Source organism: Necator americanus, chromosome IV (genome assembly GCF_031761385.1).
Source record: "Necator americanus strain Aroian chromosome IV, whole genome shotgun sequence".
Taxonomy (NCBI): domain Eukaryota; kingdom Metazoa; phylum Nematoda; class Chromadorea; order Rhabditida; family Ancylostomatidae; genus Necator; species Necator americanus.
The window spans coordinates 317100-343793 of NC_087374.1; the positions used below are offsets into that span (position 1 = coordinate 317100).

General features: G+C 39.7%; 1 protein-coding gene across 1 annotated transcript in view; it reads left to right on the forward strand.

Annotated features, from left to right (window-relative positions):
• Positions 1-3123: 3123 nt before the first annotated feature.
• Positions 3124-26694, forward strand: part of RB195_000048 (uncharacterized protein) — a gene marked incomplete at both ends in the record, with an annotated part of 32112 nt that continues 8541 nt past the window's right edge. The window contains 31 exons of the mRNA XM_064196178.1: positions 3124-3542; positions 4062-4206; positions 4269-4469; positions 9661-9833; positions 9917-10022; positions 10575-10665; positions 10790-10989; positions 11080-11198; positions 11257-11362; positions 11734-11907; positions 12786-12863; positions 12923-13000; positions 13061-13195; positions 13259-13469; positions 14373-14458; positions 14523-14677; positions 15104-15267; positions 15401-15596; positions 15669-15812; positions 15869-16008; positions 16318-16459; positions 16524-16643; positions 18427-18586; positions 18663-18744; positions 19915-20043; positions 23215-23440; positions 24413-24617; positions 24680-24780; positions 25742-25848; positions 26059-26274; positions 26504-26682. Coding sequence (XP_064052059.1) covers positions 3124-3542; positions 4062-4206; positions 4269-4469; positions 9661-9833; positions 9917-10022; positions 10575-10665; positions 10790-10989; positions 11080-11198; positions 11257-11362; positions 11734-11907; positions 12786-12863; positions 12923-13000; positions 13061-13195; positions 13259-13469; positions 14373-14458; positions 14523-14677; positions 15104-15267; positions 15401-15596; positions 15669-15812; positions 15869-16008; positions 16318-16459; positions 16524-16643; positions 18427-18586; positions 18663-18744; positions 19915-20043; positions 23215-23440; positions 24413-24617; positions 24680-24780; positions 25742-25848; positions 26059-26274; positions 26504-26682 — 4788 coding nt within the window. The remainder of the gene's footprint in view (positions 3543-4061; positions 4207-4268; positions 4470-9660; positions 9834-9916; positions 10023-10574; positions 10666-10789; positions 10990-11079; positions 11199-11256; positions 11363-11733; positions 11908-12785; positions 12864-12922; positions 13001-13060; positions 13196-13258; positions 13470-14372; positions 14459-14522; positions 14678-15103; positions 15268-15400; positions 15597-15668; positions 15813-15868; positions 16009-16317; positions 16460-16523; positions 16644-18426; positions 18587-18662; positions 18745-19914; positions 20044-23214; positions 23441-24412; positions 24618-24679; positions 24781-25741; positions 25849-26058; positions 26275-26503; positions 26683-26694) is intronic.

Consider the following 26694-nt stretch of genomic DNA (forward strand, 5'->3'; position numbering starts at 1 on the left):
CGCAAAGCATGCCTGTTGAACAGAAAAATGGAAAGAGCAAAAAAAGTATTTTACCGGTGTTTATCATGGGATAACGGGCGAAGGATAAAGTTTCTGGCGTTAATCAATCCGCTTGGGATGCGCCCCCACGTTCACTTCAATTCAGAATCGTTTGAGGTTTACGAACGTGTATCTGGCCCATACAATCACTTGCGGTGGCTAGCCGATGGGCCAAGTCAGTGTTTTTATCCTCCCAGACAAGTCTGGTACCAATTTATCGACCACGGAGGGATGAAAGCTTGGTGAGCACTAGGCGGATTCGAACCTCCGATCGACCGTGTACATACGACGGACGGACCTCTTACCGACCGAGCTAAACCCGCCCTGATCATGGGATACGACTGCTTTTTGCTAATGTAAGAGGCATCTACAGTGAGCATCCTTCATGATAGGACAATAGTAAGGCACAGTTGTCTTGGTTTTCATTAATTTTGAAAATCAACCTCTAGAGGTACATTCCGGCATGACTTGAGTTATGATGTGATTGTTTAAGCTGTTGCGCTCACAAAGAGACCCTGTCTGAGTTCCGCCGTTGAACTGTATCTAGATGGGGTCCTAACACTAGCGGGATAGCTTGCGCAATTATATCTCGTGAGACTATCACACTTATATCACGTCATATCGCTTTGAACTGCCTTTACAACCTTTTACTTCGAAAAATCTTTCATTTGAGGGTATTCTATATGTTTTTTTCAACTTCATAACATTCCAGAAGAGAATTCGGCTCGATAGAAATTCGTTTCTTTTCACTAGATTCGCATTATTTTCATATTTTTTTTATTTCGCATTATTTTGGTATTCAAAAACTATCCCCTCAACGTCTGGTTTTATGTTAACAGCTTCAACAAATCAAATACAAACATTCAGGAAAAATTTATAACTTTTGTTATTTGCAATAGAACAACATTTGATTCGAGATGCCGTCGATGTTGCATGAAACTGGCGTTCGCTAAACCATTATTCACCTGTTAAACGCTGCAACTTTTCCTACTGTTAAAAAAAATCCGTTGGACGTGAAATGTGGAGAAGAGAAGCAGAAGCGTGACTTGTGATCATTTTTTTCATTCTAAAACGTCTAGAAAGTAGTGCTACCGTCAGAAAATAATTGAAATGAAATATTTATCATGGATTCGGAATTTTCTAAGAGACAAATTCTTAAAGTGCTGAATACTCCCATCTGTTTTTTTATTTGCTTTCTTCTGGTTCGGAAAAGGGAACATTTGCCTAGGAGTTACATTTCATTGATTTTGAGCTTAAGAGAACACAATTAGTTTGTCGATATGGATGATCTTTCAATTCTTCCTTCTTCTTCTTCTTAATATTCAGACTGAAGCTGGGAAGAGACATTTGACGAGAGAATTTGAATTTGCAAGCGAGCCTTAGAACCAATTAACAGAGTGCTGTGCTTGCTTAAAAGCGCTTTGTCCCTTGGGAAATGCCGAGTGTTGACGTACGCTATCGGGAGGAATGATGTTCGAAATGAAATATGTACCCCGAGAGGAATCGCGTCTACCACATCAGTGTCAGTGAAATTTTTCAAAAACATTTATTTATTTATTTATTCATCCACTTAAGATATTACTAATAACTGTTGGAAGAAGTCTCATTGTATGAGAATCTTATTTCGTCTTCCTTGCACATATCCTAAAAATATACGAAGAAAACGCCGTTAAAGAGCTCATTATGAAAACGGTCTCATTTTTTTCACACGTAGAGCAAAATAATTCTATCATTAATTCTTCTTAAGTGGGTCTCTTAATTTTGTATGCATCTAGGGAATGGAGTAAACAAATGAAATAAACAAGTATTCTCATTTTTACTACTTACTGCATACATCCAATACTGAAAGTAAAGTAGTTACAACCTATTGTTGGATGTGATGTAAGTACTTGTAGTTCACTCAGTTTCAAACAGTTCTCCCATCGTTTACACTTGTTAGTTGTTTCGAACAGAAGGATTTCCCTATTACATATTTTCTATATTTCTGTTCAAAAAAAAGTCAATTTGTTTTTTTTTACGTCCTTTTCGAATGGAGGTACAACTGCCTGAGAAAATAACACTTAACGATCGTCTCTACATTCCATTGATTTTGAGATTTAATTTTTCATTGTTGTTAAACGTTTCCAATCGACTTATAAAAAGGCCCACATACCAGAGAAGATTTTTTAGCAGTTTCATAGTGACACAAACTTGATTTTTATTAGATGTTTTAATTCTTCTTATTTAGCTATTAGCTAATTTGCTATGTGCTTTTTTAAGGATAAGCAAGCAGTTTTCGAGAATTCATTGAAGAAAGTTATTGACTTGTAGTAATCTCACATAGTACCACGTAATAATTACACCTAATCCATGACCAAAATAACCCGCAGCTTAAAGTTCAATTTTTGCATTCAGTTTCTGCAGCCTACAGTTGCTAACTATGGCTTCTGTTCTGAATTTAGTGGCGTTCCACTTGGCAGGAAGGCAACATGGTGTGTCAATAGTTTGATGTCCGAAATATCTAATTTTTACACTTGATGACTTGGAATTCTACTTCTACATTGCTCCAGGGCCGCACTTTAAGGTTCCTCCTAATCCGAAGGAATTAACTTTTGTGCTTTGCGGGATGATCTATCGGGAGACAACGGCGAATAAAAGGAAAGAGGTTAAGTAAGCCAAAAAATTCCACTTAAATATTGTGAATGCAATGGGCAATTACACTTGTTAACCAAGGTAATCTCGTAAGGTACGGTAACTGTTGCACCTAATGGTCTTCATTAAACCTGCCTTGGTCCGTCGTCATATTTTCTGCTCGTAAACTTCATCGACTTCTAAATGCTATAGAAATTCTACCATCAATCATACGGAGGAACCATTTCATTGAAAGTATCGATATGGTATTCTCGTTGTTAAAAATGATCTCTAAAAGCTCCGCCCCTTATGATCCCAAATCCTCTCGGAATGCTGTGTGCCTCGTCATTTGCCACCTGCCGCCTAATCCCAATGCTGGTCAGCACTAGCCACGCCCCTTTCCGAGGCATGTCCAAATAAGGGCAGGCTGCACTGAAGCATTCTCCCGAAGCGACCTTTTGCTCAAAGAAAAACATGACTGTGACACCGTTACTGCTGCTACTGTTGGTCGCTTTGGCATACGGTCAACCTTCTCGCTGTCATCTTTGTATTCCACATTCTACAAATATTCACTGGATTCCGCCATCAAAACCTCCTTGTTTGCATCCTGGACAGCCGATTTTCGAATGGCCTGGCGGTAGTGGTTGTAGCCGAGACCTTGCCATACATTCTGAACAAATTTCCGTGGATGAGGCGGGTTTGGTGTTTGCCAAACAACGCCTATGTTTCTACTTCACGATCGAGCTCATCGAGTATTCCTACGGTTGTATGGGTGCTATTTTCACGCGAAGGTTCAAGATTGGTCATCCGACTTTCTCAAAGCAGCGACGATTTAAAAGATGGTTGAGAAGAAGAAATCCTGATCCTAGCGCGATTCATTTTCAGCAAGAGAGGTGAGATTATGTTTTTATAGTGACGTTTTAGTTTTATCTTCGTTGCAACCTGTCTTCATTTGACATTTCATTTGTTTCCATAACGGACTCATCCATAGAACAGCAGCATGGCTGAATGTATACACATAGATCATTCTTTCTCGTTTAAAAAGCCTCAGTTTATGGTGATTTTAAGCATCAGAAGATGTTCTGTTTGATTTTTCTTTATAATTTTCACTTCTTTTTTCTATAATTTATTAAAGTATTGGCGTAAAATACCTTTCTCACGTTCGAGTTCAGCCCGGTTACCTTAGTGAGAACAAGTCCTTGATTTTTGCAACATTTTAACCGCATATGGAAACTACTACGTCTAACTTTTTGATTTCGACCTTGTCAACAAATTTGGTAACAAGAAACTAACTTCAACTTGCTCTTTCAGGTTCTTCGTAGGACTAACGGTGATACAAAATACTTTACCGACTTGTGAAAAATCCTAGAATTTGGTTTTTGTAGTTGTAACCAGTAGGAAGGTGTTTTCAGCTACGTAAAAGAGCTTCTCGAATCGGCCACTCCTGGAACGCTTGTGGTCACAGTAAAAGCTACACATGCAACCGAACAACCATTATACTACTCGCTCGCAGCCCCACAAGATTCGAGATCACAAAATATCTTCACGTTGGATACGGTAGTTCGATAATCGTATTCTTTTCTCCCGAGAATCTACATACGTAATTACGTTAATCTCAGATTTCTGGTGAAATCCGTCTTGCAAAATCGTTGGATCGTGAAATTCTGGATAAACACGTCTTAAAAGTGACAGCATATGAGAGACTCGATCCCACAGTCTCGTCTAGTGTTACTGTTACTGTGGATGTTCTAGACGTTCAGGATAACAGCCCAATTTTTGAACGAGACTCGTATTTTGCTGATATTCGAGAGGATGCACCGGTGAGTTCAACAAATTCTTTTGTGGTTACTCTTATTCTTCTCGAAATTTCCTCTCTTTTCGCCCTTGACATCTCATTATGCTGATATTCGCTGTTGTATTCTCGTCCCGTTGTCAAGGAACCCATGGAAATATTCTGTTAATCGCACCACCTACTATCGCTTCGAGTCGCTTATTTACTATTTACTAGTAGCAAGAAAACGTAACGTGGGCAAAACAATCCATTGCTAAGGCTGCCAAAAGTTATTATTAAATCAAGAGCGGTTCTGCAGATTCCAAAGAGAAAGTATATAGTAGCTAACAAAGAGGAGAGCTCATTACTACCGGATAACCGTTGTGAGGTGGAAGTAAAGGATTCGTGATGGATTGTGTTCGGCTTTTATTTGTTCTTTTTGGCGAACACTAACTTCTTTAAAACATGCCAGAATCGCTTTGCGAAATTTTAAAGAAATAAACGCGCCTTTGAAAAGAAATCTTTTGCTGTATTCAATTGAATTTTGGAAAGTTTCCCAAGTTTTTTTATTCACAGACAATCACACTTAGGAAAAGCAACGATGTGTTACACAGTTACACAGTTTCTAAACGTCTCATAAGTCGGATGATCAGACAAAATCCAGGAAACCTAGCAGTCTTCATTCTTTTTCATTTTTCTTTTCATTTTGCATTTTCTTCTACATGCTACTGCTTCTTTTTACTGTTCCAAACGTATACAATACGTGCACACTTCAAAATCTGCGCCACGTTCCTATCACAGCGATTTTATAGGTTCAAAAAACCTACCTAGTGTTTAGTTAGACACCTGAAAAACTTTCCGTTGCTTTTCCGAATAGATTAATGCCCACAAAGATCGAGCAAATTCCAAAAAATGTTGCTACTACTGCAACTTTTTTTCTTTTTCTCTTTTTTTCTGTGAAAAGAGACGTAGTTCTTACAATGCTCTGACGAACCTGTACACATGATAGCAGAAAATCTGGAAAACTTGACATGTTACCAAATCCGAGCATATATTCTACGTAAATCCGTAATTCCTTAAGCGAACTCGCCTTTTATCCTCATTTATTGACGTACACAGATGCAAAATTGAAGTTGTAGTTACTCCCATAGCAACAACGACTCGAAATATTTCTCCTGTCGTTTTTTTTTCTTTACACTGTGGAGTTAAAGCTTTATCGAACTAAACATATTATCCAGGTTTTTTAGTTGAGTTTTTGGATAATGACTTTACTGGGAAGCTTACTGTATCTACAAGAAAATGCACTTTTTCTTTTCCTTAGCATTTCATTTTCAACACAATCTATAACCTTGCTTTTCCAAACGCACAGAAGATTGTTTGACAAAACTTTTCTTTGTGGACGCCATGATCATTTCTTGAAATGAATTAATTTGATCTATATGTGCATATCAGTTGGATCCTCTCGCTATGAATATGTTAATAAACTGGATATCCGTGCAGAATATAGACAGATCAAATTATAATAATAATCAAGGATGAGCTGTTGATTTCGTTTCTTCACGTTTCACGACATTCTTTTAGCTGACTTGATGACCACAAACCCTCGATCCGTATTCGTAGGATATAGTCTTGTTCAGTCCAATCCCAATCCTCGACCTCGTTCCTCATTTTAAAGTCGTGCAAGGGCATCGTTTCACCCGTTCGAGCGGTGAATTGGCTTAAGTTGACTCGCCTATTCACACGACGTCCACCTTTCGCTGGATATGTCTGCACACTCCTCGTCCATACCAGTCGCTGCACAAATGAGTGTAATTGTGGTAACATTCTCGCGTAGGGGAAGTCCGATATGACTGCAATTTTCTGGTCTGTTTAGCCATTACGCCACCGGCGCCGGGGATGAGGAGATGCGTCGACACTAACAGGGTAATCCGGTTGCTGTGAAGGAGTGCATGTCTCGAATAGATATCGATCGGTGTTATTTCTACAGCTGACAGCTGCTGTTGTCGTGTGTCATCTTCGGAGGTAATTTAGGGGAGCGTAATGAGGCGACATTAACCAATTTCAGCGCACCTGGAGACGGCTCCCCCTTTTCTTGGTGGCCTTATTTCAAGCACGGCGTTTTTTTAATCGTATCGCCGACAGCCTCATTCATCTCTGCTCGTAAGCCTAACGGAGTGCATACATTACGGAAACTAACGCATTTATGGCATATTTGCATGGCGAAATGGAGTGCTGACAGGGTGCTTGCGGCATGTCCCCGGGGAAGAGCGGAAGAAATTATCGCGGCAAAAAGCACATTTGGAAAGCCACCGCTCGGAAAGTCAGCTTTAAACTTACTCCATAGATCAAACCGGTTTCGAAGTGTATTTTGCTGTGTTCGGGAATACGCTTCAAAGGAGCGGACGCACTTCTTTTCGTTTAGGATTCCCTTCTGCTTTTGGAAAAAGAAGTCTTAATCTGTGTTAATGATAGATCTCATCCCACTCGGTTTCGTCAAACAAAACTTTTGAACGCCTGCAATAACGGAGTTCACTTATTCCCGCATCCGTTCCTAGCCGTTTCCACGCCTAAATTCCCCAAATTTCACTTCCTTCAAATTCTGTGGGTCACCAACTTCGCACTCAACATCTTCTCGCTTAGAACTGAGCAGTTGTGGTCTCAAAACGTTTAGTGGTTTCACATAATATACTCTAGTGTATTTCTAATCTTGTGGATTTAACCCGCACGGACGAAACAATTTTTCGTTGCAAAAGAAAACCAGATCGCGAGATAATCGGAGCTACAAGTTCTTCTGAATTCTCAAATTATGCATTGTTAAGAACAAAAACCTCAACTTCCAGATTTTTCACATAGCTTCAGACCTATTTAAACTGAATTCTTAGTTCCAAACTATTCCGGATCCATTTGTACGGGTGTTGTAGAATTGAACATGATCTGAAATGTTTATTTCAAAGGTATCCACTTCTGAATTTATATTTCTCCACCCGTATGTAAATAATTTGCAGTTTTTTTTTTACTTTGGAGATGGAGAACATTTAAATCCCACATCAAAAAAGCTTCCTAGCTTTTATTTTGAGCAGAACATTGAGGTTAGTGGATTCTAATGTTCTCCTAACCTGCTTTCGGTGCGTACTCAAGTAGGATTATCGTCGGTGTATGGATCGATTTCTCGTATTACGCAAGTTCTTATGAGCATAGCTCGGTCCTCAGAAATGTTTGTTGGCGAAATCCGTTGACGTAGGTTTGGTGTCCATGAAAAAATATGTCGTGGGAGCACCTTTCCATGTATGCTTGTGTAAATAGTAAAGAATTTTCTTATGGGATTAGGTAATCTAAGAGAAAGGACACGGGTACTTTGGAAAAACATCATCACCATTTCTTCTCTGTGCCGTATAGTGAAGTAAACGGATACGGGATTGGTGCTATGCATTCGAGTATGCAGTCGATTATCCGTGGTTCCAGTTAAAAATAAGTCATTTTTATACTTAACACAAGGTCAGGAACAGATTATGACGGCCTACATCAAGGAATGAGAAAAGAAAAAGTAGAAAAATAATGAAGTAATGGGAACAATGAAATAATAAAACAGAAAATAATGAAAGAAATTACCTTCGGGGATAATATGATGTCAAGGCAATTCAGCTGTATCGTTTTATTCAACCTTAAGCTCTTTAATCCCTAGTAAGTGAAATCCACCTTTACGTTGGCTAATCCACAATCCATACCTCAAATGTCCTCCCTCTAATCACGACAGTCTATTTGCTGATCGATAGTGTCACGTCTGGCCAGGTGCTAGTAATTACTAGCCACCTAACATCGCCATCGCCTACGTAGAGCAATACGTACGTATTACGCATGAATGGAGAGAATCTGTGTCTCGTTCGTGGCGAGGAAAACTTGTGCAACTTCAAATCTCCGGCCATTGAGTTAGTACGAGTTTTCGGGGCCGATGTAACGATAGCTTGCGTTTATGGCGAGACGGTGGTTTCCTGCATCCATTATCGTTATTACTGACCATCCATCACTCTTTGCGAACGGCAAGGACGGCGCTCTCCATCAGCACACTACACATGTGCATGTAGCATCGATAATTAACGCTCGGCCTGGAATTTAATATGCACGTAGGAGGAAAGCACAGGGCGATGACAGGACCGATGACACGAAATAAGTGCTTCATCCGAAAAGCTTAGTAGTAGTGCCGATAACTACGTTGCGGTGAAGTAACGAATGACGAGATGACATGAAGTGAAAAAAGAAGGAAAAACGGGTAAAGACCACAAAACAAATGATCGCATAAAAGTGAACAAATGCAGAAGAAAAAATCTGTTTATTCCTGGTCATTAAAAACACTAACAAAACGTACGTTTCCTGCTACAAGGGAGATTTGAACAGATATTAACGGATAGAGGTGAAGTTTAGTAGGGTCAAAACGACATGAAGCACGTACGCAGTTGCGTACGCGGCTTCCCTTGAGGCGCCTCGGTGGAGCGTAGCGGCTGGGAGCGTGGTGGAATCTTTGCTGGCACCACCAATCGCTGCAGTTTGCGAAGGACCCATCGCGGTTCCGACTGCTGCGTCCACCGCGCCGTTTCTAGCTCGTACGCAAATGCACCGCAAGTACACTCGTGATTGATGTCGTTTTGACCCGACTATAGTTTTTGGTAGATTGACCCTTCGGGTACGTCTACGCATTTGAATCCAGCTCAGAATCTTTTGAGGTTTATGATCACATCATGCCATCCAGGCAGCGACGAGAGCAAACTTTGTATCCTTTTCCTGTCGTGGACCTCTTCCACGCTCCCGAAGGATGATAAACTCGCACCACTTGGATCGCACCAATGCTGGTTGGCCTTTTAACACTACGATACAGCCGTTCTTCACAACCTAAGCAGCATTACGAAGAATAAGTTGATAGCAAAAAGTTCCAAAGTAGTTGGTCGGGACTCGGAAATCCTTGTCTCATCATCATTAATCTTGAGTAGAAAAGATGTACAGCTACGGTAATCCATACAGATCATATCAGTACCAGTAATAGATATACAGTAATACATACACGATGTGGTGTGCCTGTTCTCTTTTTCTATTTTCTTTGCTCTCTTCTCATTGGATTTGTGGTGGCGATACTTATTCATGAATCCTTCCTTAATCGTGTATCTTCTAGAAATCAAAGTTGAAAAGTGGTTAATTCCATACATGACGATGTGTCGTCCCACACAAACAATGCTTTTCTTTTGCTACAGATCGGCACCACAGTCCTCTCCGTGTTCGCAAGAGATTTGGATTCCGGTGAAAATGGGGAAATCATCTACTCGCTCGGCGAAGGTGACGGACACGACTACCTTTCCATAAATTCCAGATCTGGAGTGATTCAGACAGCTGCTCCACTCGACAGAGAAACACTTCCTTTGATTAGGTGAATTTTTGTTGAGGTTGCTGTTTTGTTCTTTGTGTTTTTTAAAATTGTTCCTGTTCTGTATTTCAACAATGTGTACATAGACTTGATGTTATTGCTACCGACAAGGGAGAACCTCCAAGGCAAAGCAGTGCGCTGGTGGAGATTGGTATCACGGATGTAAACGATAATGCGCCAATTTTCGAAAAGGTAGTTTTGTCGTTGTCTCGATTTGGAGACTTTGCTAACTTCTTCTTAATTTTCAACCTCTATCTTGGCTTTTACGATATTATTTATTGTGCATGATCGCTACAATTTTCAAAGGTTTCACAAGTAAGTAATGTAGTCCTTGATATGATCTTCTACTGGATAAACATCCTAGAAGTTCATTTTCTTATTTTTCGTCGTATGTTTATCTCAATTTACGGACCGAGCTGTAGAATAATTTTTACGGAAATCTTTACATGTGAGGATAGCTTAATCAAGAACTAGGGACCCCGTTCTAGCTCTAACATTCGGCTGGTCTAACCCTTTTGTGTCAATTTGAACAAAGTTAAATTTCGACAAAATTAGTGACTGAAATTATTTTCATCACGTAATCTCTTATTTGAAAAGGATGAACAGTGAATGCATGACAATGTATTCGCTAATCCTCCATACATCCCACTTTTATCACCTATTGATTTACGAAAAAATATTGATTTACTAGTGATTCACGAAAAAAAAAAACGCTTCACCCAATAATTGACCTCAAATTTCAAGGAAATCTACAATATTAGCGTGATGGAAAATGCCACTTTACCTGCTGTAATTGCTCAAATAAAAGCAACGGATAAGGACAGTGGTGTAAACGGTATGTTTCGTCTTTAAAGTTCTTTGCAGATCTTGTCTGCCCTCTAATTGTTCTGATCTGTTCCACGTCTACGCACACTAGTGCACCCGAGAACCACTTTGGAGTTAATACTGTAGCTTTGCAGGAAAAGTTCACTACAGTATCGCTGCGACTTCTTCTGTCCCTCTTACCATCGACTATACTACTGGTGAAGTTGTATTACGTGAACGTGTTGATGCTAAGAGTTCACCGATCGCCGTTCTGGCTCGAGCTAAAGATGGAGCGCAGCCGGCGCTCAGCTCAACTGTCACACTCATGCTCTATGTTATCGATATCAACGACCATGTCAGTTTTTCTTTTCAGTGCTCTGATCTTGAAAGACAAAGAAACGTTCAGAAATACCTAGAAACAGAGAAAGAATAGTTTTCTTTCAAGGCTCCCACATTTATTGCGTCTCAGAAGAAAATCTTTCTGGACGAGAACGTTGCTGTTGGAGACGAAGTTGGTCGAGTCTATGCTATTGACGATGATTCCGGAGAAAATGGAGTGGTTAGGTACGTTCAGGTTCGTTCGATTCTCAAAAAATTGATCCATAGCACTTTGTTTTCTTAGATACGCTCTTAACGGTTCCCTCGACTTCTTCATTGATGCGGAATCGGGTATCATTCGAACAGCTTCCTCACTCGATAGGGAAAGAGCGGCACAGTATGAACTTCAGGTTAGGGTTCTTCCAGCTAGACTACGGTGAAGAGCTTAAGTTCGTTTGTGCAAAAGTGTACCCTGAAAGTTGCAACCTCTTCGCTATCTGGAAAATATTGTAGTTCCTACCATTTTCTTCGTTCGTTTCTATGTAAATGCGGCTCCAAATTTGCTTAACCGGATGAACGTGGTTCTCTTTTCATTGGGGCATAGGGTTCAGAAAATTCATGAGGTTCAGAAAATATATGAGTTGCGGCGAAAGCGTATTGCGTTCACAGTGTTGAATGTATTTCATCATTTTACCAATTTGAGAAAAAGACTAATGGAGAACGCCGAAAATCTATGGCTGTTTTCACTTCTGTAATCCTGCATCAGTGTGTCCTTTTTCAGGTGACCGCCACCGACCAAGGTGATCCATCGTTGAGTTCATCAACTGATATAACTATTTTCGTGAAGGATGTAAACGACAACGCTCCAGAATTCCCTCAAAAAGAATACAATATAAGTTTGTCGGAAGAAACTCCTCGAGGAAGCAGCGTTATAGTTCTTAAAGCAGAAGACAAGGCGAGAACGAACATCCTCTTTTTAGTTCGCTGTTTTGAAATGACAGTTTCCGAAATATATAAGGAATTAAAGTATATAAAAATATCTTTAAAAAATTGAAAATTTTTAAAGGAATGTGGGATTTATAGAAATATCTTAAAAATTGTATAAGAAAATATTTAAGATTTTTCTACACTAATTTTTCTACCTTTGAAATATACAAGTACGAGGCTCATTGAGTCTGCCCTGACCATGATATTGATATAAGGACATTCCACGCATTAATGAAGTCTCAATTAACGAGTCCCGTTGGCGAAGAAAATTATGTCATCCATTAGCTGTAACGTATTGAGTGAGCCGTGAGAATTCTTGAATAAAAATTCTTATCGGGTAGGATTTCTGAAGAAACTAACCAGGCATTTTCAGGGTCATCCTGAAAGTAGTATACATAGAGACTGATGCGTAAATTTGAACACTTTATCATATAACTTTATACAGTAGTATAGTAGGTAGGTGTAGCACGGTGGTAAGAAGTCACGAGTGGGTTTCCACGGTCAATTGTTCGATATCCCTCAAGCCTAAACCTAGCCCTTCACCACTCCGGGATCGAAAAATTGGAATCGAGTTGTTTTTCTTGTTGTTGTTCTGTTACATCGATTAGCCTTGCAAATCATTATAACGGCTACACACGCGTTCATAAACTTCAAATGATTCTTACTTGAAGTCGAGCGCGTTGGGGCATCCGGAATGGGATTGTTCATCGGTAAACCCTTTGCCTTTCATACCTTATCATAGCTATGAGAATTCCAGAGATTATAGTTTTGAGAATGGTCTCATGTTCTTTTCATGCCTCTGTCTCCTTGAAAATATTCGCTGCTCACCATATGTCATTATTCCAGGATGCTGAACAAAAAATTGTCTATCGAATCGAGCACATGGATCGCGATGTAGTTGCTCTCATAGACCTTGGCGAACAGGTACATTATCAGCTTACATGCTCATTTTCCTCTTTCTATTATTGATGAACTTATCCCAGGGAGCTTTGCTTACTTTATCCGGTCAATTGCACAGCTCTGATCACCTCATCAAGCTACAGATCTCAGCCACCGATCAGGTCAGTAGAAGCCGCACTCACTACTCCACCTTGTTTTCCTAGGAGAATCATCTGTTCCAGGGTGGTCTGCAAGGACGTTGTCAAGTGAACCTTATCGTTGAGGATGTGAACTCCGCACCTTATTTCAAAGATCAGCCTTTTACTGTGCGGGTTCCAGAAGATTCACCCATTGGTTTTCACGTCGTTACTCTTAAGGTACTTACTATAGGCTGGACATCTAGATAGTCTTATTGCATCCCATGATTTTTTGATTTCCAGGCAGAGGACACAGATCAAGGGAACAACGCTCATTTGACCTATTTGATCGACTCGAGGGAGTTCACCATTGACAATGTCACTGGGTTGATTGTCTTGAAGAAGCTTCTGGATCGTGAAGAACAGTCAAGTTATCTTATAACTGTGACAGTTAGCGATGGTGCCGTGCCTCCACTAAATACGACTACTCAGCTGGAGATCATCGTGGATGACGGTGAGTTGTTTGTGATTTCATTCATCTATTCCAGGGAAAAATTATTGGTACGTCATTGTATTTTTTTTTAAGTTTTTTTTTTTCGCAGTATTTTCTCATTTGCATCTAAGAGTTCAGTATTTTCTTGATTTGAGGTGCAAAATCGCTTAAACTGTCACTTACAGTAGCTACCACTTATGTGTGAGTGCGACTACGAACGCTTGCGAGACATTACATCACGAGCTATTAGGTGGCTTCCACCCCAAAAGCGGACTTAAGTTGGGGTCCACCGGCTGAACGACCAGCACTGCAGCTCCTTTTGATGTGCAACGAAACACACCATGACCAACATGGAATCTTGAAATTGAAAATTGAAGAAATTCCTGTCGTTTTCCCACCGTATTTTTCTTTGCCTCTCATATACTTACTCCTTAGATTTGAGGTATTTGATATACATCTTACCCCAGAACGCCAATCATTTATTTCCGAGCGATATGAACAGTCGCAGATCGCCCGCCGGTGCTGGTCGCCGGATAAGACGGATTTGCCGTGCTAATTTCCGTAAATAATAATCGCTTGAACAGCTGTCGAAAATTGCGGCGATCCTTTTCGGTGACGTCTCTTAGTTTTGTGCGCTATTTCAGCTGCGCTCACTGCATTGACCTCACGTCGTCGCTTCGTTGACGACAACTCTCTCATCTTGGTACTTGTAAGGGTACAAATACTTAGTGGCACGTTCATTAGCATCGTTATGATTTCCATAATTTCAAAGGATGAACGCGTAAAGGGTTTACGCTATTATGAGGGAATGGGGTGGGTAGTAAGAAAACTTCAAGAAATAACCTTGAGAGAATTATACTTGTAAATGCTTTCTTCACCGTCAGAAATCTTCTCTTAAAAAGTCTTTTTCAAAATTTCTTTCAGTTAATGACAACGCTCCCAAGTTCTCCACTCAGAATTACTCTGCTTCAATCCCTGAGGACATTCCAGTGGGCACATCGTTTATGCAGGTGATTTAAGGAGTAGCGTTTTTTTTTCTCTGAAAAAATTATAGTCCTTATTCACCGTACTCAGGTATCCGCTATTGATTTGGATATTGGAAATAATGGAATCGTTGACTACTTCCTGAATGATTCGAACGCATCTGCGGTCTATGACCTTTTTCGTTTGGATCGAACATCCGGTACCCTTAGGGTTAACTCAAAATTGGACCGTGAACAGTATCCAGTGTGAGTTCGTGTATCGCTTCCTGTGGTTTCTTTCGACCACACTTCTGCTGGTCTCAGACAGAAATGATATCAAAAGACTTTTGATTCTTCGTAATAAAAAATCGACTGCTGACTGCCTCATACTCTTTTCACTCTTCGATTTATGAAGATTCTTCTTTCTGTTCTAATCTTGTGCATCGGCCTGATTCCTTAGCTAACCCTAAATGGAAGTATTTTCTGGTTAGGACCCTGTAGTCCGACAGTGCTATCAGTTTCCTTGTGACTCTGAAATTCTCACTTTCTTCTTCCCTGCTATGGCTTCTTTCAATTCAGTGGCCCACACATCATATTTTTTCATCTTTAATCTTTCACACCTCAATTTTTCTAGTGACACTAAACTTTTTGCTGCGTGATCTTTTTTGATAGATAGAATTGCACACTTTTTAGTATCGAACTGAGGATTTTCGCTAGGGACAGAGGTAAACCTCCTCTTACCTCATCGTCATTAATTACTGTTACTCTCACTGATGTGAACGACAATGCTCCGAAGTTTGATCAAGCGTTCTACGATCTTTACATTGCCGAAAACTCTCCTGTTGGAAGCACAGTTGGTGAGTTTCCTCTTTAAGTCTGTTGTAACTAGAAATTAGTTTCTAAGGCCTAGTTTTTTTTCGACAAAACTGTAATGTTTAGTACACTTGTTTTTCTTTTCTATTCCAACTGAATGTGTTTCAACAATTCCAGGAACCATAATGGCTACGGATCCAGATGAAGGTGACAACGCCAAAATCCAATTCAGGATTTTCGGTGGACCAGATGCAAAGCTTTTCGACTTAGAAGTTGACGAGAATCAACCAGGAGTAGTTAGAATATTAACACGAGCCGAGTTCGACTATGAGGCAAAGAACAACAAGTTCTATTTGGAAGTTCAAGCTACAAGGTCCGCAACATTTTGCTCATTATAAACTCACACTACTACTCACACACTATACTGGAAGCCGGCTCTTTTCAGTGGTCAACTTAGCTCCACAGTTGTTCTACGTGTCCATGTTTCTGATGTGAACGATAACAGACCGATACTCGCCGATTTCATCGTTCTGATCAATCGATTTGAATCAGAGTCGACAATAACGCAAATTGGGATGGTCCCAGCTTTGTGAGTTGCGTAGCATAAGGAAATACCTTCTTTAACGGAAAACTGAACACATTTAGTGATCCTGATCAAAATGCAACCTTGGAATACTATATGGAAGAAAATCAGCTGTTAACTGTTGAAAAGTTCACTGGAAAATTAACTTTGAAGAGTCAGTGGAAAAGAAACATCGATGCACAATTTAAAACATGCGTTTCTGGTGAGTTTTTTTTTCAACGCACTATCTCGCCCTATCTTTTTGGATTTTTTTTTTAAACTTTTAACTTTGAGAACTCTTGAATGTGAAGGAGCATTCATTCCTGCGTTTTTGATTTATTGTCTTCAGTGTTCTCTTTCAACCAGTTTTTACCCGTTTCCTTCTTTGGTTTTACATTTTCCACACCTTCTTCATTGACGTTTTTCTATTCCTCGTTTTCGGTTCCAATCACATTTTCGTTCGAAAAAAGTACTGCACGACCAGAAGCAGAAAAGCTGAGCGAGATTTCTCGAAGTGTAAATTTATTCTTAGATGGTCCCAATCGAGTTTGTGCAATTTGTCGTTTCATCCATGTCTACGTGAACCAGGATTCGTTGCGGGAAGCAGCTACTCTTTTCCTTCCAAAAATGTCCTTGGATGATTTCTGGGATCCTCCTGTGTTCAACCGATTTAGGTACGGTTTTTAACATCTCTCTGCTGAGACTTCAAACGAATGACTTCACACCCTTAAATTTCAGACAATCGCTAGCAACGTTGGATACTTGGGAAGAGCGAAATGTGTTTGTAGTAGGAGCCCAACACGTTGCAGAAGGAGTTGAAGTTAACTTGGTTGTGATAGACCGTGGTAGAGTGATAAAGTAAGTTTATTGATTAATTTGTTTCTTCTTGAATTACGAAGGGTGTTATGAGTGGTATCCAGGAATTATTGTGTTATCAGATTATCCTTTAGGTTCCTTTATGTTACATTTCACGTTCCTCTTTTTCCTTCAAGTCGTTAATCTTAGTTTGTTCGATGTGCCTAATGATTTATGTACCAAGCCCTTGCTTTTTCCAACTTAACAATTTCTATGACTCGCTGAATAGTCACCCTAACTTTACGGGAGAAGAGAATTTTTTCGTTTTGCAAGTAGTTAGGCTCCTCTTCTTTTCGTAGGGCTAACGAAGAGGTTTTCGGATACCTCATTGATCCTATTTCTTCACATTATTTCTATCTCAACGCCTTCGACTCTATCTGATTGTCGGCATCTGTGGACCTCAGGAAAATCTGAGCTGTGTAGCATCTCCTTTGATTCGTCTTTTAATAACGCTCGGTAAAGTGGTTTCTTCACTAGCCGCTAACGAGGCTGGACGCATCTGTCACCTCGCCATATGATACAAGACAAGAGATATGGCGCGAAATTGTGTTAGCGACGATAATGAGACAGTGAGGGATTATCGAGAAATTATGTATGCCCAGAGGAAATTGAAGAGATGTGATTCTTAATGAAAAATATAGCTGTGGACAATACTGGTTGATCCGTTGCAGTTCCTAAGAATAAACCCAACCTTGAGCTTCATCGAAATTACTTCCATTTGTTGCTGAAAAATGTTGCTTGCACTGAGTTCAAGTGAAAGACCAGCTCTATCGTTTTATTTATCAATTTCGCAATACAGCAAATAGATACAATGATTAAAATAAGTTGAATAAGTGGAATTAAGACGTACAAAGGCAAGGAAAATCCACTAGACCCATCAAATCCCTTGGCAATGGGAGGGGATATTAAAAATTTGTGGTCTTTATGCTGATCTGTTTCGTTTTATATTTGAATCTATTCTTTGTCATGGTTACACCAATGTGTCTGCAAAAATCACCTCTACTTTTGAAAACAAAAACAAAATGCTCTCGTCTTCGAATTTTTCTAAGCTAACGAATTCTATGGGTTCTCTCTTGGTTCCTGCCGTTTTGTACTTGAAAAAACCACGGTTGGAGAGGATGCTCTTCTCTTGGAATGAGAAGTTTTTCAGCAGTTTTATTACGTACATATTTGTATTTTATTTACTTTGTTCGTCTATCTAAGTATACTGAAAAATCCAGCAGCAATTAAGTAATGTTAAGAGAGTCATAGACAGCAATGGATTAGATTTCAGAGAACCATAGAACATAAACAAAAGGGCCAATGCGATATTTTCTTGTTCCTGTATACAGAAAACCTTGAAGGTGAACTTTTTGTTATCTCGATCCAGATGGGAACGATTTGGCTTATTTATTTCCTTTGTTTTATATCCATATTTGTCCTGGAACCATTCTATGAACTATTTTTCGCTGTGACGTAAATAGAGCTGAAACTATTTTTCCCATGCAATTAGCTACAATCTGTTGCTATCTACTACGCAGTCAAGAGCCTGGCCATAAATCCTATCGTCATTATATCCGGTCTTCGTGACTCAGTTTCATGTTTCCTTAACCATGCCATATGCTAGGTATCGCATGGCAGTAGCACATTACATAGAAGAAGAGCGCACAATTTCGTGGTGGGGAGCATCTGGTGGTCTTAACGATCCTTAAAAATAAGGATATTTTCGAAGCTAGCTGTTTTTTCTTTAAAAAAAAATTAAGAAATTATAAGTGACATAAGAAGATGTGAACGAAAAATGTTGCAGGTCATGGAAAGTGGAAGATCTTCTAAGATCCGAAGTGAAGAAGTTAGAACGATTGTCGCTAATGAAAGTGGATATCGTTCGAGATGAGAGCTGCGCTAAAGAACCTTGCCCGTACTATCAAAAGTGCCGTCAAACCCTCAAACACGTTGATGCCGTTGACGTAGGTTTTGAAACTTGATATACAATGTATTTCCTATAAGTATATACTAAACACATACCAATAATTAGTTTTATAGGTCTATCAAACGGACAGCTTCATAGCACGAACCATGAAAACATTGAAGACATTCGTATGTGAATGCCCGTCTGGATTTACAAGTGAGTCGAACATTAAATATTAGTTGGCATTCTGTTTTTCTTTTGTTTTTTTTTTGCTTTTGCCCAGCAACACATTTTCTGTTGCGCGACTTTGACGAAGTTATTACTACAACATAGTTACAACACGGTATCATTGTCACATTGTTCCACGGATCGCCAGTGACTTTAAAGACTAACCTTTCAATTGAATTTTCCTCCGAGGTAACCAAGCCATTCATCACTTCGGGATCGGTAAATTGGTGTCAGACTTCTGGAAGAAGGTAAAAACAATGACTTGATACATCGGCTAGTCCTGAAAGTCATTGTATAGACCAGACACGCTCAAACCTCAAACGATTTTGAATTGAAGTGAACGCGTTGGCGTCTAAATTCATCGAAACTTCTTCAGAATCCTATCAAAACCCGGAAAATGCTCCTGCCGATATAGTGTGCTTGCATATAAATGGGATGCTGCGGTTCCAACTGTTTTTCTGAATCTTTCGAAGGATGGATAATTTTTTTCGCTGCTGGGGAATTATTTTATGTATTGAGAAATGCTGGATCTGCCAAATGCTAACCAAGACAAATATATTTTCAATTCGCGAGATTACTTTGTGTAAGAACAGGAACTGTGTTGAACTCAACGCACGAGGATGGTTATACCTAGTTGAATGCGCATTAATCCCAGCACTGAGGTAATCAGAGATTGGACTTCGGGAAAACCATATATGCTCTTACGCTTTGGAAGAAAGACTTTCAAAATTTTTAGAACTGCATATGTCCATTTTCAATTCCAATATCGCATATTCTGTAATGAGTCATGCGCATCCAGTGAACACTTCACACAAATTTGCCCAACTAATTTCCTTTGCCAACACTTCATCTCGACAAGCAGAAGGAGGAACGCGTAAACAGTTTGGACGGAAGACTTCAATTAATGTCGCGTGCAATTCAAGTGTGCTGGTCACTTTGTTTGTGCAGTGCCAAGGATCGCTTCTCATTAAAGGACCAAACAGCCAATTTCAGCGAAATTCACCGTTTGACGCGAAGGGGGTGGTTTTAAGCAATTTCGAAAAAAAAAGATCAAAGCTAGAATACTTTAAATAAATGAGGAGTAGCTAGAAAACAGAAGATTAGTTATACAAGTGTAACAGTATGTCCAGTGATGCTATATGAATTGATGTATTTTAGGTTCGATCGATTTGCCCGGTCAATGCGATTTACGCATGGATCAGTGCTACAGTAATCCGTGTCGTAACAATGCCACCTGTCATCCACTCGAAAATGGATACAGATGCGACTGTAAGCCGGGATGGCGAGGTGATTTGCATATAGTCTCTGTTAAGAACTTCGCCATATTGAGATCATTAGGGCAGCAGAATTTCTAAGGGATTTTCTTCCTTGAAAGAATTGCCGTTTCGTTTCTTCTAATTAATAGAAAATGGGGGATTGTAACAGTGTATAAGGGACGGTTCTAGGAGTTTTTGTGTTGCATTTATGACGTGCTTATGAGCTCTCGGAGAATTACAGTACTCATTACCATAGTATTTAGCGAAGGATAGTTGTTGATGATTTTACTATGGCTCATTAAAATGTCATCGTGAAGTGCTATGGCAAAAAAGAACAATCAGAAAGAAGAATGGGAGAGAGGTAGATAAAAGTGGGATAGCAGACGAAAACTGTTAGAGCGAGCACATGTTTCTTGCTTAATTGTTTCACCTTCGGCAAAGGACTTCACAAAGGTCGTTGCGAACACGGGGGCACTTGTTTGAAAGAAACTGGTTGATTTTTCTGGTTAAGGTATTGAGGAAATTTAAAAGGACGTTGTTTCACAGAGTCCACGTGAAAAGTGATGAGCGGCATATCCGTTGTTTCGAGACCCAACTCTGAAATATACTTTTTTCCCGATATTTTCCCCTTTCTTTCATTACACGTGTGCATTGTTGTTCTCACGGGAGGACACTTTTCAATCAAAATTTGTCGAGACGTTGTCCATGATCTTGAAAATTCCCATGACCATGACTTGTTTTTAACCTTGTGCCAGTATCGGCAGCTCTTTACTTTTCATTTTCTACTTATTGCTTTTTATTACTGTTTTTGTTTTCTTGTAGGATAAAAATAGGTGTAGGATCCGAATTATCGCGTTAGGACTGATTTTTCCTAATATGTCAGGAATTCATACGTTTCCTTTTTTAAAAGTTGCTCTGCAGATGTGGAACGTCCTCCTTTAATGACTGCAATGCCTAGCAGCTATAATTCATTCATGCAGTTATTTAATTACTATAATGACTCAGTTATATATTCTATAATTAGACGACGGCCAAGCTCTATAGACCCTCGGACGTCGTTCGACCGAGAAGAAGCGACATTTTCTGTAATTAACCCTATGAATAATTTTCTTATAATTCCGGTTACGCAATCGTAATTCGTCCATCTTTTCATCTAAGGAATTCGCTCAAGGATCAGTGAGTCCTTGTGGACGTGTGCTTCTCCTGCTCAGTCTGGTGCAGTCGATCTTCCCACATGATTAGATTTCCGGCGCCCATTGTGACTTATGAGATTATCAACGCCGCCAGAAATGAATGTCCGCTCCCTCCGGCAAGTGGGATAGCCGAGTAGTGCGAGGGGATAAGAGACGCCCACCTTTCTTTCGTTCAGCATATAGTGTTGTGATTGCGTGACCATGCTTCATTTTGTAACTGAAGACTTGATGATGGAGGTGAACTACAGCGCCTCTTAGAACGCAGAACAATAATGTTGCTAATGCATGTCCGTCACGAAGGAGACCACAGGAAGATCCTAACTATTACGTGAGTTCACCGGTGAGGTGGGAGTCGAGGTAAAATAGTTGGTGGAGTCAAAGAAGTGCACCAAGATGTTTAGCAAAAAAAAAAAGAAAAAAAAAAACTTCACTGACAGGTTCTCCACTGACGAAGTCTATTTGATAAATTTGCGCTTCATTTAATACTTAGTACAAAAAAAAAGAACGAACTGTTACCAACACCGGTCCGCTTTGAATTGAGAAGAATTGCTTCAAGACTTGCTGGGAATTACTAGCAAATTCAATTATTTGCATCAAAAAGTGCATGGGAAGTGTACCTTTTGGTGCTAGAAGGCTGCACAGACTACATTTTCGATTTGTCTGGCAGATGAATGTGAATAAATAACTACATAAATGAATAAGTGTATAGGATTTCTGCTAGAGAGCATCGTATTCGAAAGATAAAGTTTTACAGCAAAGCTGGGATTTATGAAATACCAACCCGACTGAAACTAACAAACGTGATTGACCACGTGAGACCACGCAATGAGAATGTATGATATAGTCCAGCTAAAAACTTGGAGTAGAGTTGTAATGTATGGGACCCATCGAAAAATAAAGTGATCTAACAAAGTTCGTGATCTCATAAAGCATAAAAAATCATAAAATCATAAAAAAAAAACTTGCTAGTGGTTTTGATGGGAAAGCTTATCAAACTGCTGAACCTAACCGGTAGTTTTGCTTCGTCACGGCAACTTCAGCTTTCAGTTTTTCTGGGGCTGTCTTTTGTCCTTTTGTCAGATGCAAAGTTGAACTGACTCGATTGCTCCCCAATTGCATAGTCATGTCATATATTGCAACAATCCACTAAAATAGCATCTTTTTTTATTTATATTTAAATAACTAAGTTTCCTCTTGATTTCTAGTAAACGTCGAAGTTCTTGTTGTTAACTCAGAGTCTTGTTGGTATCGCTTTGCTCTTTTTTTCGCACTGAGTGTTAAATGAGGCCTAGTGGATTTCTCCAGTAAAGAACTTCTTAGTAAATTCTTTTTCTGTTGCTGCTAAACATTTTGGAGTATTTCTAAATGTTTCCCAAGAAGTGAAGGAACGAAACCAGTTGTCCAGACTACTCAAAAAATTTATCGAATATATTTGGCGTTATTTCGACGACTTTTGCAATTTTAATTGTGAAATGGGTTTTTCTACCAATTCACAAGAACTGGGTTTTTCTCAAACCTTGTTTGTCTGCCTGTAGCTTCACGCTTCAATAGCTTGTTGTTTTGATTTCATTTTGTTCTTCAAAGCATCGCCTTGTTTCCCTCATATTAAACTTTCTCGTATTGTTTGCGAAATTTGTGCTTGAAAGGCTTCAGTTCAACGATCGCCGGCCACGCCAAGTTGTACAGCGGCAACCAGGAAGGAAACATCCCATAACGGGAACCAAATGCGCCTCCTATTTGTATCCGTTCTCTTCCGAGTTCGCTCTCCATCTGGAAGCCAATTCTACTGACCCTCTTAGGGTTAATTACAGCCTATAATGATCAGCACTACTCGGCTCGGAAATTGAATGCACATGCATTTTTGGGAAACAGATTGAGGGTTGAGATTCGCAGTGTGGATTGTGGAACATGGATTATTCATTGAAACATATGGCATAAAACAACAGATTGTGGTCCTTATAGAAATTGCAATGATATCTTGACCTCTCATAAATAAAAGATACGTTAAGGTGAACAGTGCGAAATCGCATTCAATTCACTCACATGCATCCCTGGATACTGTAAAGGAGGATCTGTTTGTGAACTTTTTGGCGCGGAGATGATGTGTAAACACTGTGGCTTCGCACCTACGGACGCAGATGAACGGTGCAGACTTCGTTCTCTGGGATTTGAGGGCAGAGGACTGGTGAACATCAACAAAGCACTGACCAGATTGGAATGGGAACTAAGCTTCAGGTAACGGAATGTGTTTTTCTTTTTAAATGGACCCTATGAAAAAGAAATAAGAAATTGAAGAGGAGCTCTTCTTCAGAATCGCTCCTAATCATTCTTCTCAAGCAAATTAAAGTTCCAAATAGTCAAGTAGTTTTTCGTGGTTATTTCGAGCACTGGGTCATCTCACAAGTTAGACGATTTAGGTAAAACGAGTAAGACAAAGACAACGACACTGGTGGAGTGTTTTTCGTCACGGACATGTTAATTTTGGAAGAAAAGAAGTTGAAAGTTTCCTGAAAGGCTTGTAGAAAATGAAAGATATTTTGGATTCGAAAGGTTCTATCTTAATTTAGAGAAACAAAGAAGATTTAGAATACCAAATCAAGAATTCAGAGTTGAGCCAGTGTGACACGCCAATATATGTATGAGATCTGTCGTGTTGTTTAGTGTATTGTAAAAAGAGAAAACAACATGTCTGTGATCTTAAGGATAAGAGCAAGACTTTTAGCTAAATTTAAGAATGAGCGAAGAACTTCTCGAAATTTAGTCTACGGAATTCGTAGCATCCTGCTACCACACAAATGTCGTGTTGTCAAGTATTCACAGGGAATATGTATCTTCTATGTATCAGCCGAACAGTCATCAATAGCTTTCGACAAAAAAAAATCTAGATGGAACCAGTCAAAGCAGCAGAACTCAGAATTGCCATTTAACAACGTATGCCTATACTATTTTGATCTGTGCACTGCTGTTGCTAGCAGCCTGTGCACTCCAAAAACTCCTAGAGGCTTTATTTAATGCAATTTGACCATCATTTATAGTATCGGTTAGCATGTTCTTTCCATTCCCATGAACCATTCATTCTTTCTTGAAATACAACACATGGAAGAGATAGTTTAGTTTTAGGAGAATCCTACGCGACAGCCTAAAAATTTGCTACGAATAGAAGAAGAGAACTAGTACGAGTTGTTCAACAAGTACTGTTTCATTTAGACTAGCTACGATTTCTCGTGATGCGGTGCTGTTGTTCTCCGGTGATCGTAGCTCAGATTTCGTGGAAATTTCAATTAACGATCGCGTACTACAAGTAGAATTCTCGTTGGGTGGTAAACCAAAAATCTTGCGCATGGAAAATGAGCGAAGGAATCGTGTGAATGACGGAGAATGGCATACTGTGCGAGTGATGTACTACGATAGGGTGCGTTGTTTTATTTTTGAGAAATAGGAAGTATATACATAATAAGAACATATTTTGTTCAGCATCTGACTATTCTTTTGGACGAGTGTGACGTTTTTGTCGCTCTTCATGCTCACGGATCTGCCCCTTGTGCAGCTCAGGCGAGAATTGACCTGCCAGCGAAGTAAGTTCAGCCAGAATTCCATCGCACGACTCTTACTGCTCACAGTGCAGTATTATGAAGTGTTAATTTTTTGTCACCGTCATCGGTGGACTTGCTTTGTGAATTCCAGAAGATTTTACAGTAAACTACCGTATGCATGAGACATGACATCACATACCAATAATGCTATACTACCCAAATGCTTCTATTGCTATACATAGCAGCGTCAGCTCAGCTGCTCAGCTCCATCCATGCATATCTTTCCATCGATGCCAAGTAATTCACTCATCAAATGACCACAATGCTGGTTTCAATTCCAATTTATGCATTCGGACACGCTTTGCGTCTCTCCGAACCACGTTCTATTTCATAGCATTGGACCTTCGCTATATAGGCGTTTCCGGACCTCATCAGTGGGCTCCGTGTGTCTTTCGGCGGGGACGGCGAAAACCTTACGAGCTTATGAGCTTAGAACCTTATGAGCAGTGAAAAAAATTATGGATATGTATAGAACAAAAACTCGCAATGAAATATAAAAGGTTACTCGGTCCGCTGCCTAAAATCTCCAAAATAAATCCAGATGAATAATAATGAACTCCTGCAATCCAAAACTTCGCAGGAAAAATCCTGGTGAACTAAAGCAAATGATGAAAACGCCCAGGATATTAATTTGACACACGAAGAAAAAGCGATACAATTAAGATTCCATTAAATAATTAAGTGAACTGATGAACTTCCAGTTTGTGAGATTAAATGTGCAACCTATGTACATATATATCTCCTGACTTTTGTTCATAGAGGGATATTTTGGGATTGATTCAAGATCACGTGCGGTCCTGCATGATTTATTATGCCCAATGGTTTGCCAAAAAAATGTGGCAAAAACTAAAACAAAACAAATACGCAGTCATAGTAAATACGTAATCAAAAGACAAAAAAAATGCAACGAGCAGGGATAAGTCCCGTGTACGATTTTTTTAAGGTGCGTCGATCTATCAGTGCCTTGCTACCGCTTTCTTGATGTCTACAATGGAATTTTCTTGGGAGGACGGCCTACACAATCTGGAAAGATTGACCAAGGTTATTCAGGTAAGTCCTTACCTACTGTGCAAATAAGCATCGAAGTGGTGACTTCACTTAGAGGCAGGACTCAAATCTTAAGTAATGACGGAGTCCGAGGAAAAACAACGTGGCAATCGTTTTTCCTCTTACATTTTTCCTAGATTCAAGAACTACGTAGTGATAATGTATTTTGTTTGAATTCCCGTACTTTTCAGTTTTCGAAATAATTATTCGTAGGCTGCATCGCCAACTTCACGTTAAACGAAGAACTCATCGATTTCTCTTCGCTAAAAGATATGGACGTCCGTGGTACCGTACACGAAGGTTGCAAACATCGAAAAGACTTTTGTGAGGGCGGCTCATGCGCAGCTAATGCAAAATGTGCAAACCGATGGGACGGTGCGAATTGTCGCTGTCCTCACTCCAGTCATCATAAAGGGATCTGTAGCGCAGGTAATTCTTCGAATCTCTGCAAAAATTAAAAATCAAAACTTGCTTTCCTGCACTACGTGATTTTCTACTCTAAAAAATGCTGATGTTGACTCAAAATTATTCGTTCTCAAGCGGAAATTCTAACATGTGCTTGCTCCTTCATACTCCATCCCTGCTTTTCATTCTTCAACCTCTAGGAAAGTGCTGTAAGAAAAAAATCTACAAACGCTAAATTCCGTAACTCTTTTAGATCTGACTTCACCTCACAGCCGACCTCTTACCCTCACCGATGATGAGTCGTTTGTGATCTATCGTCCCGAAGAAGTGTCCGTACCATTTACACTTTCTTTCGAGTTTCGCACCTCTCGAACCGACACCCAAATCATTGTTGTCGAGTTTGAGCAACGAAACATATTCTATAGGGTGGAGGTAGGTAAAATT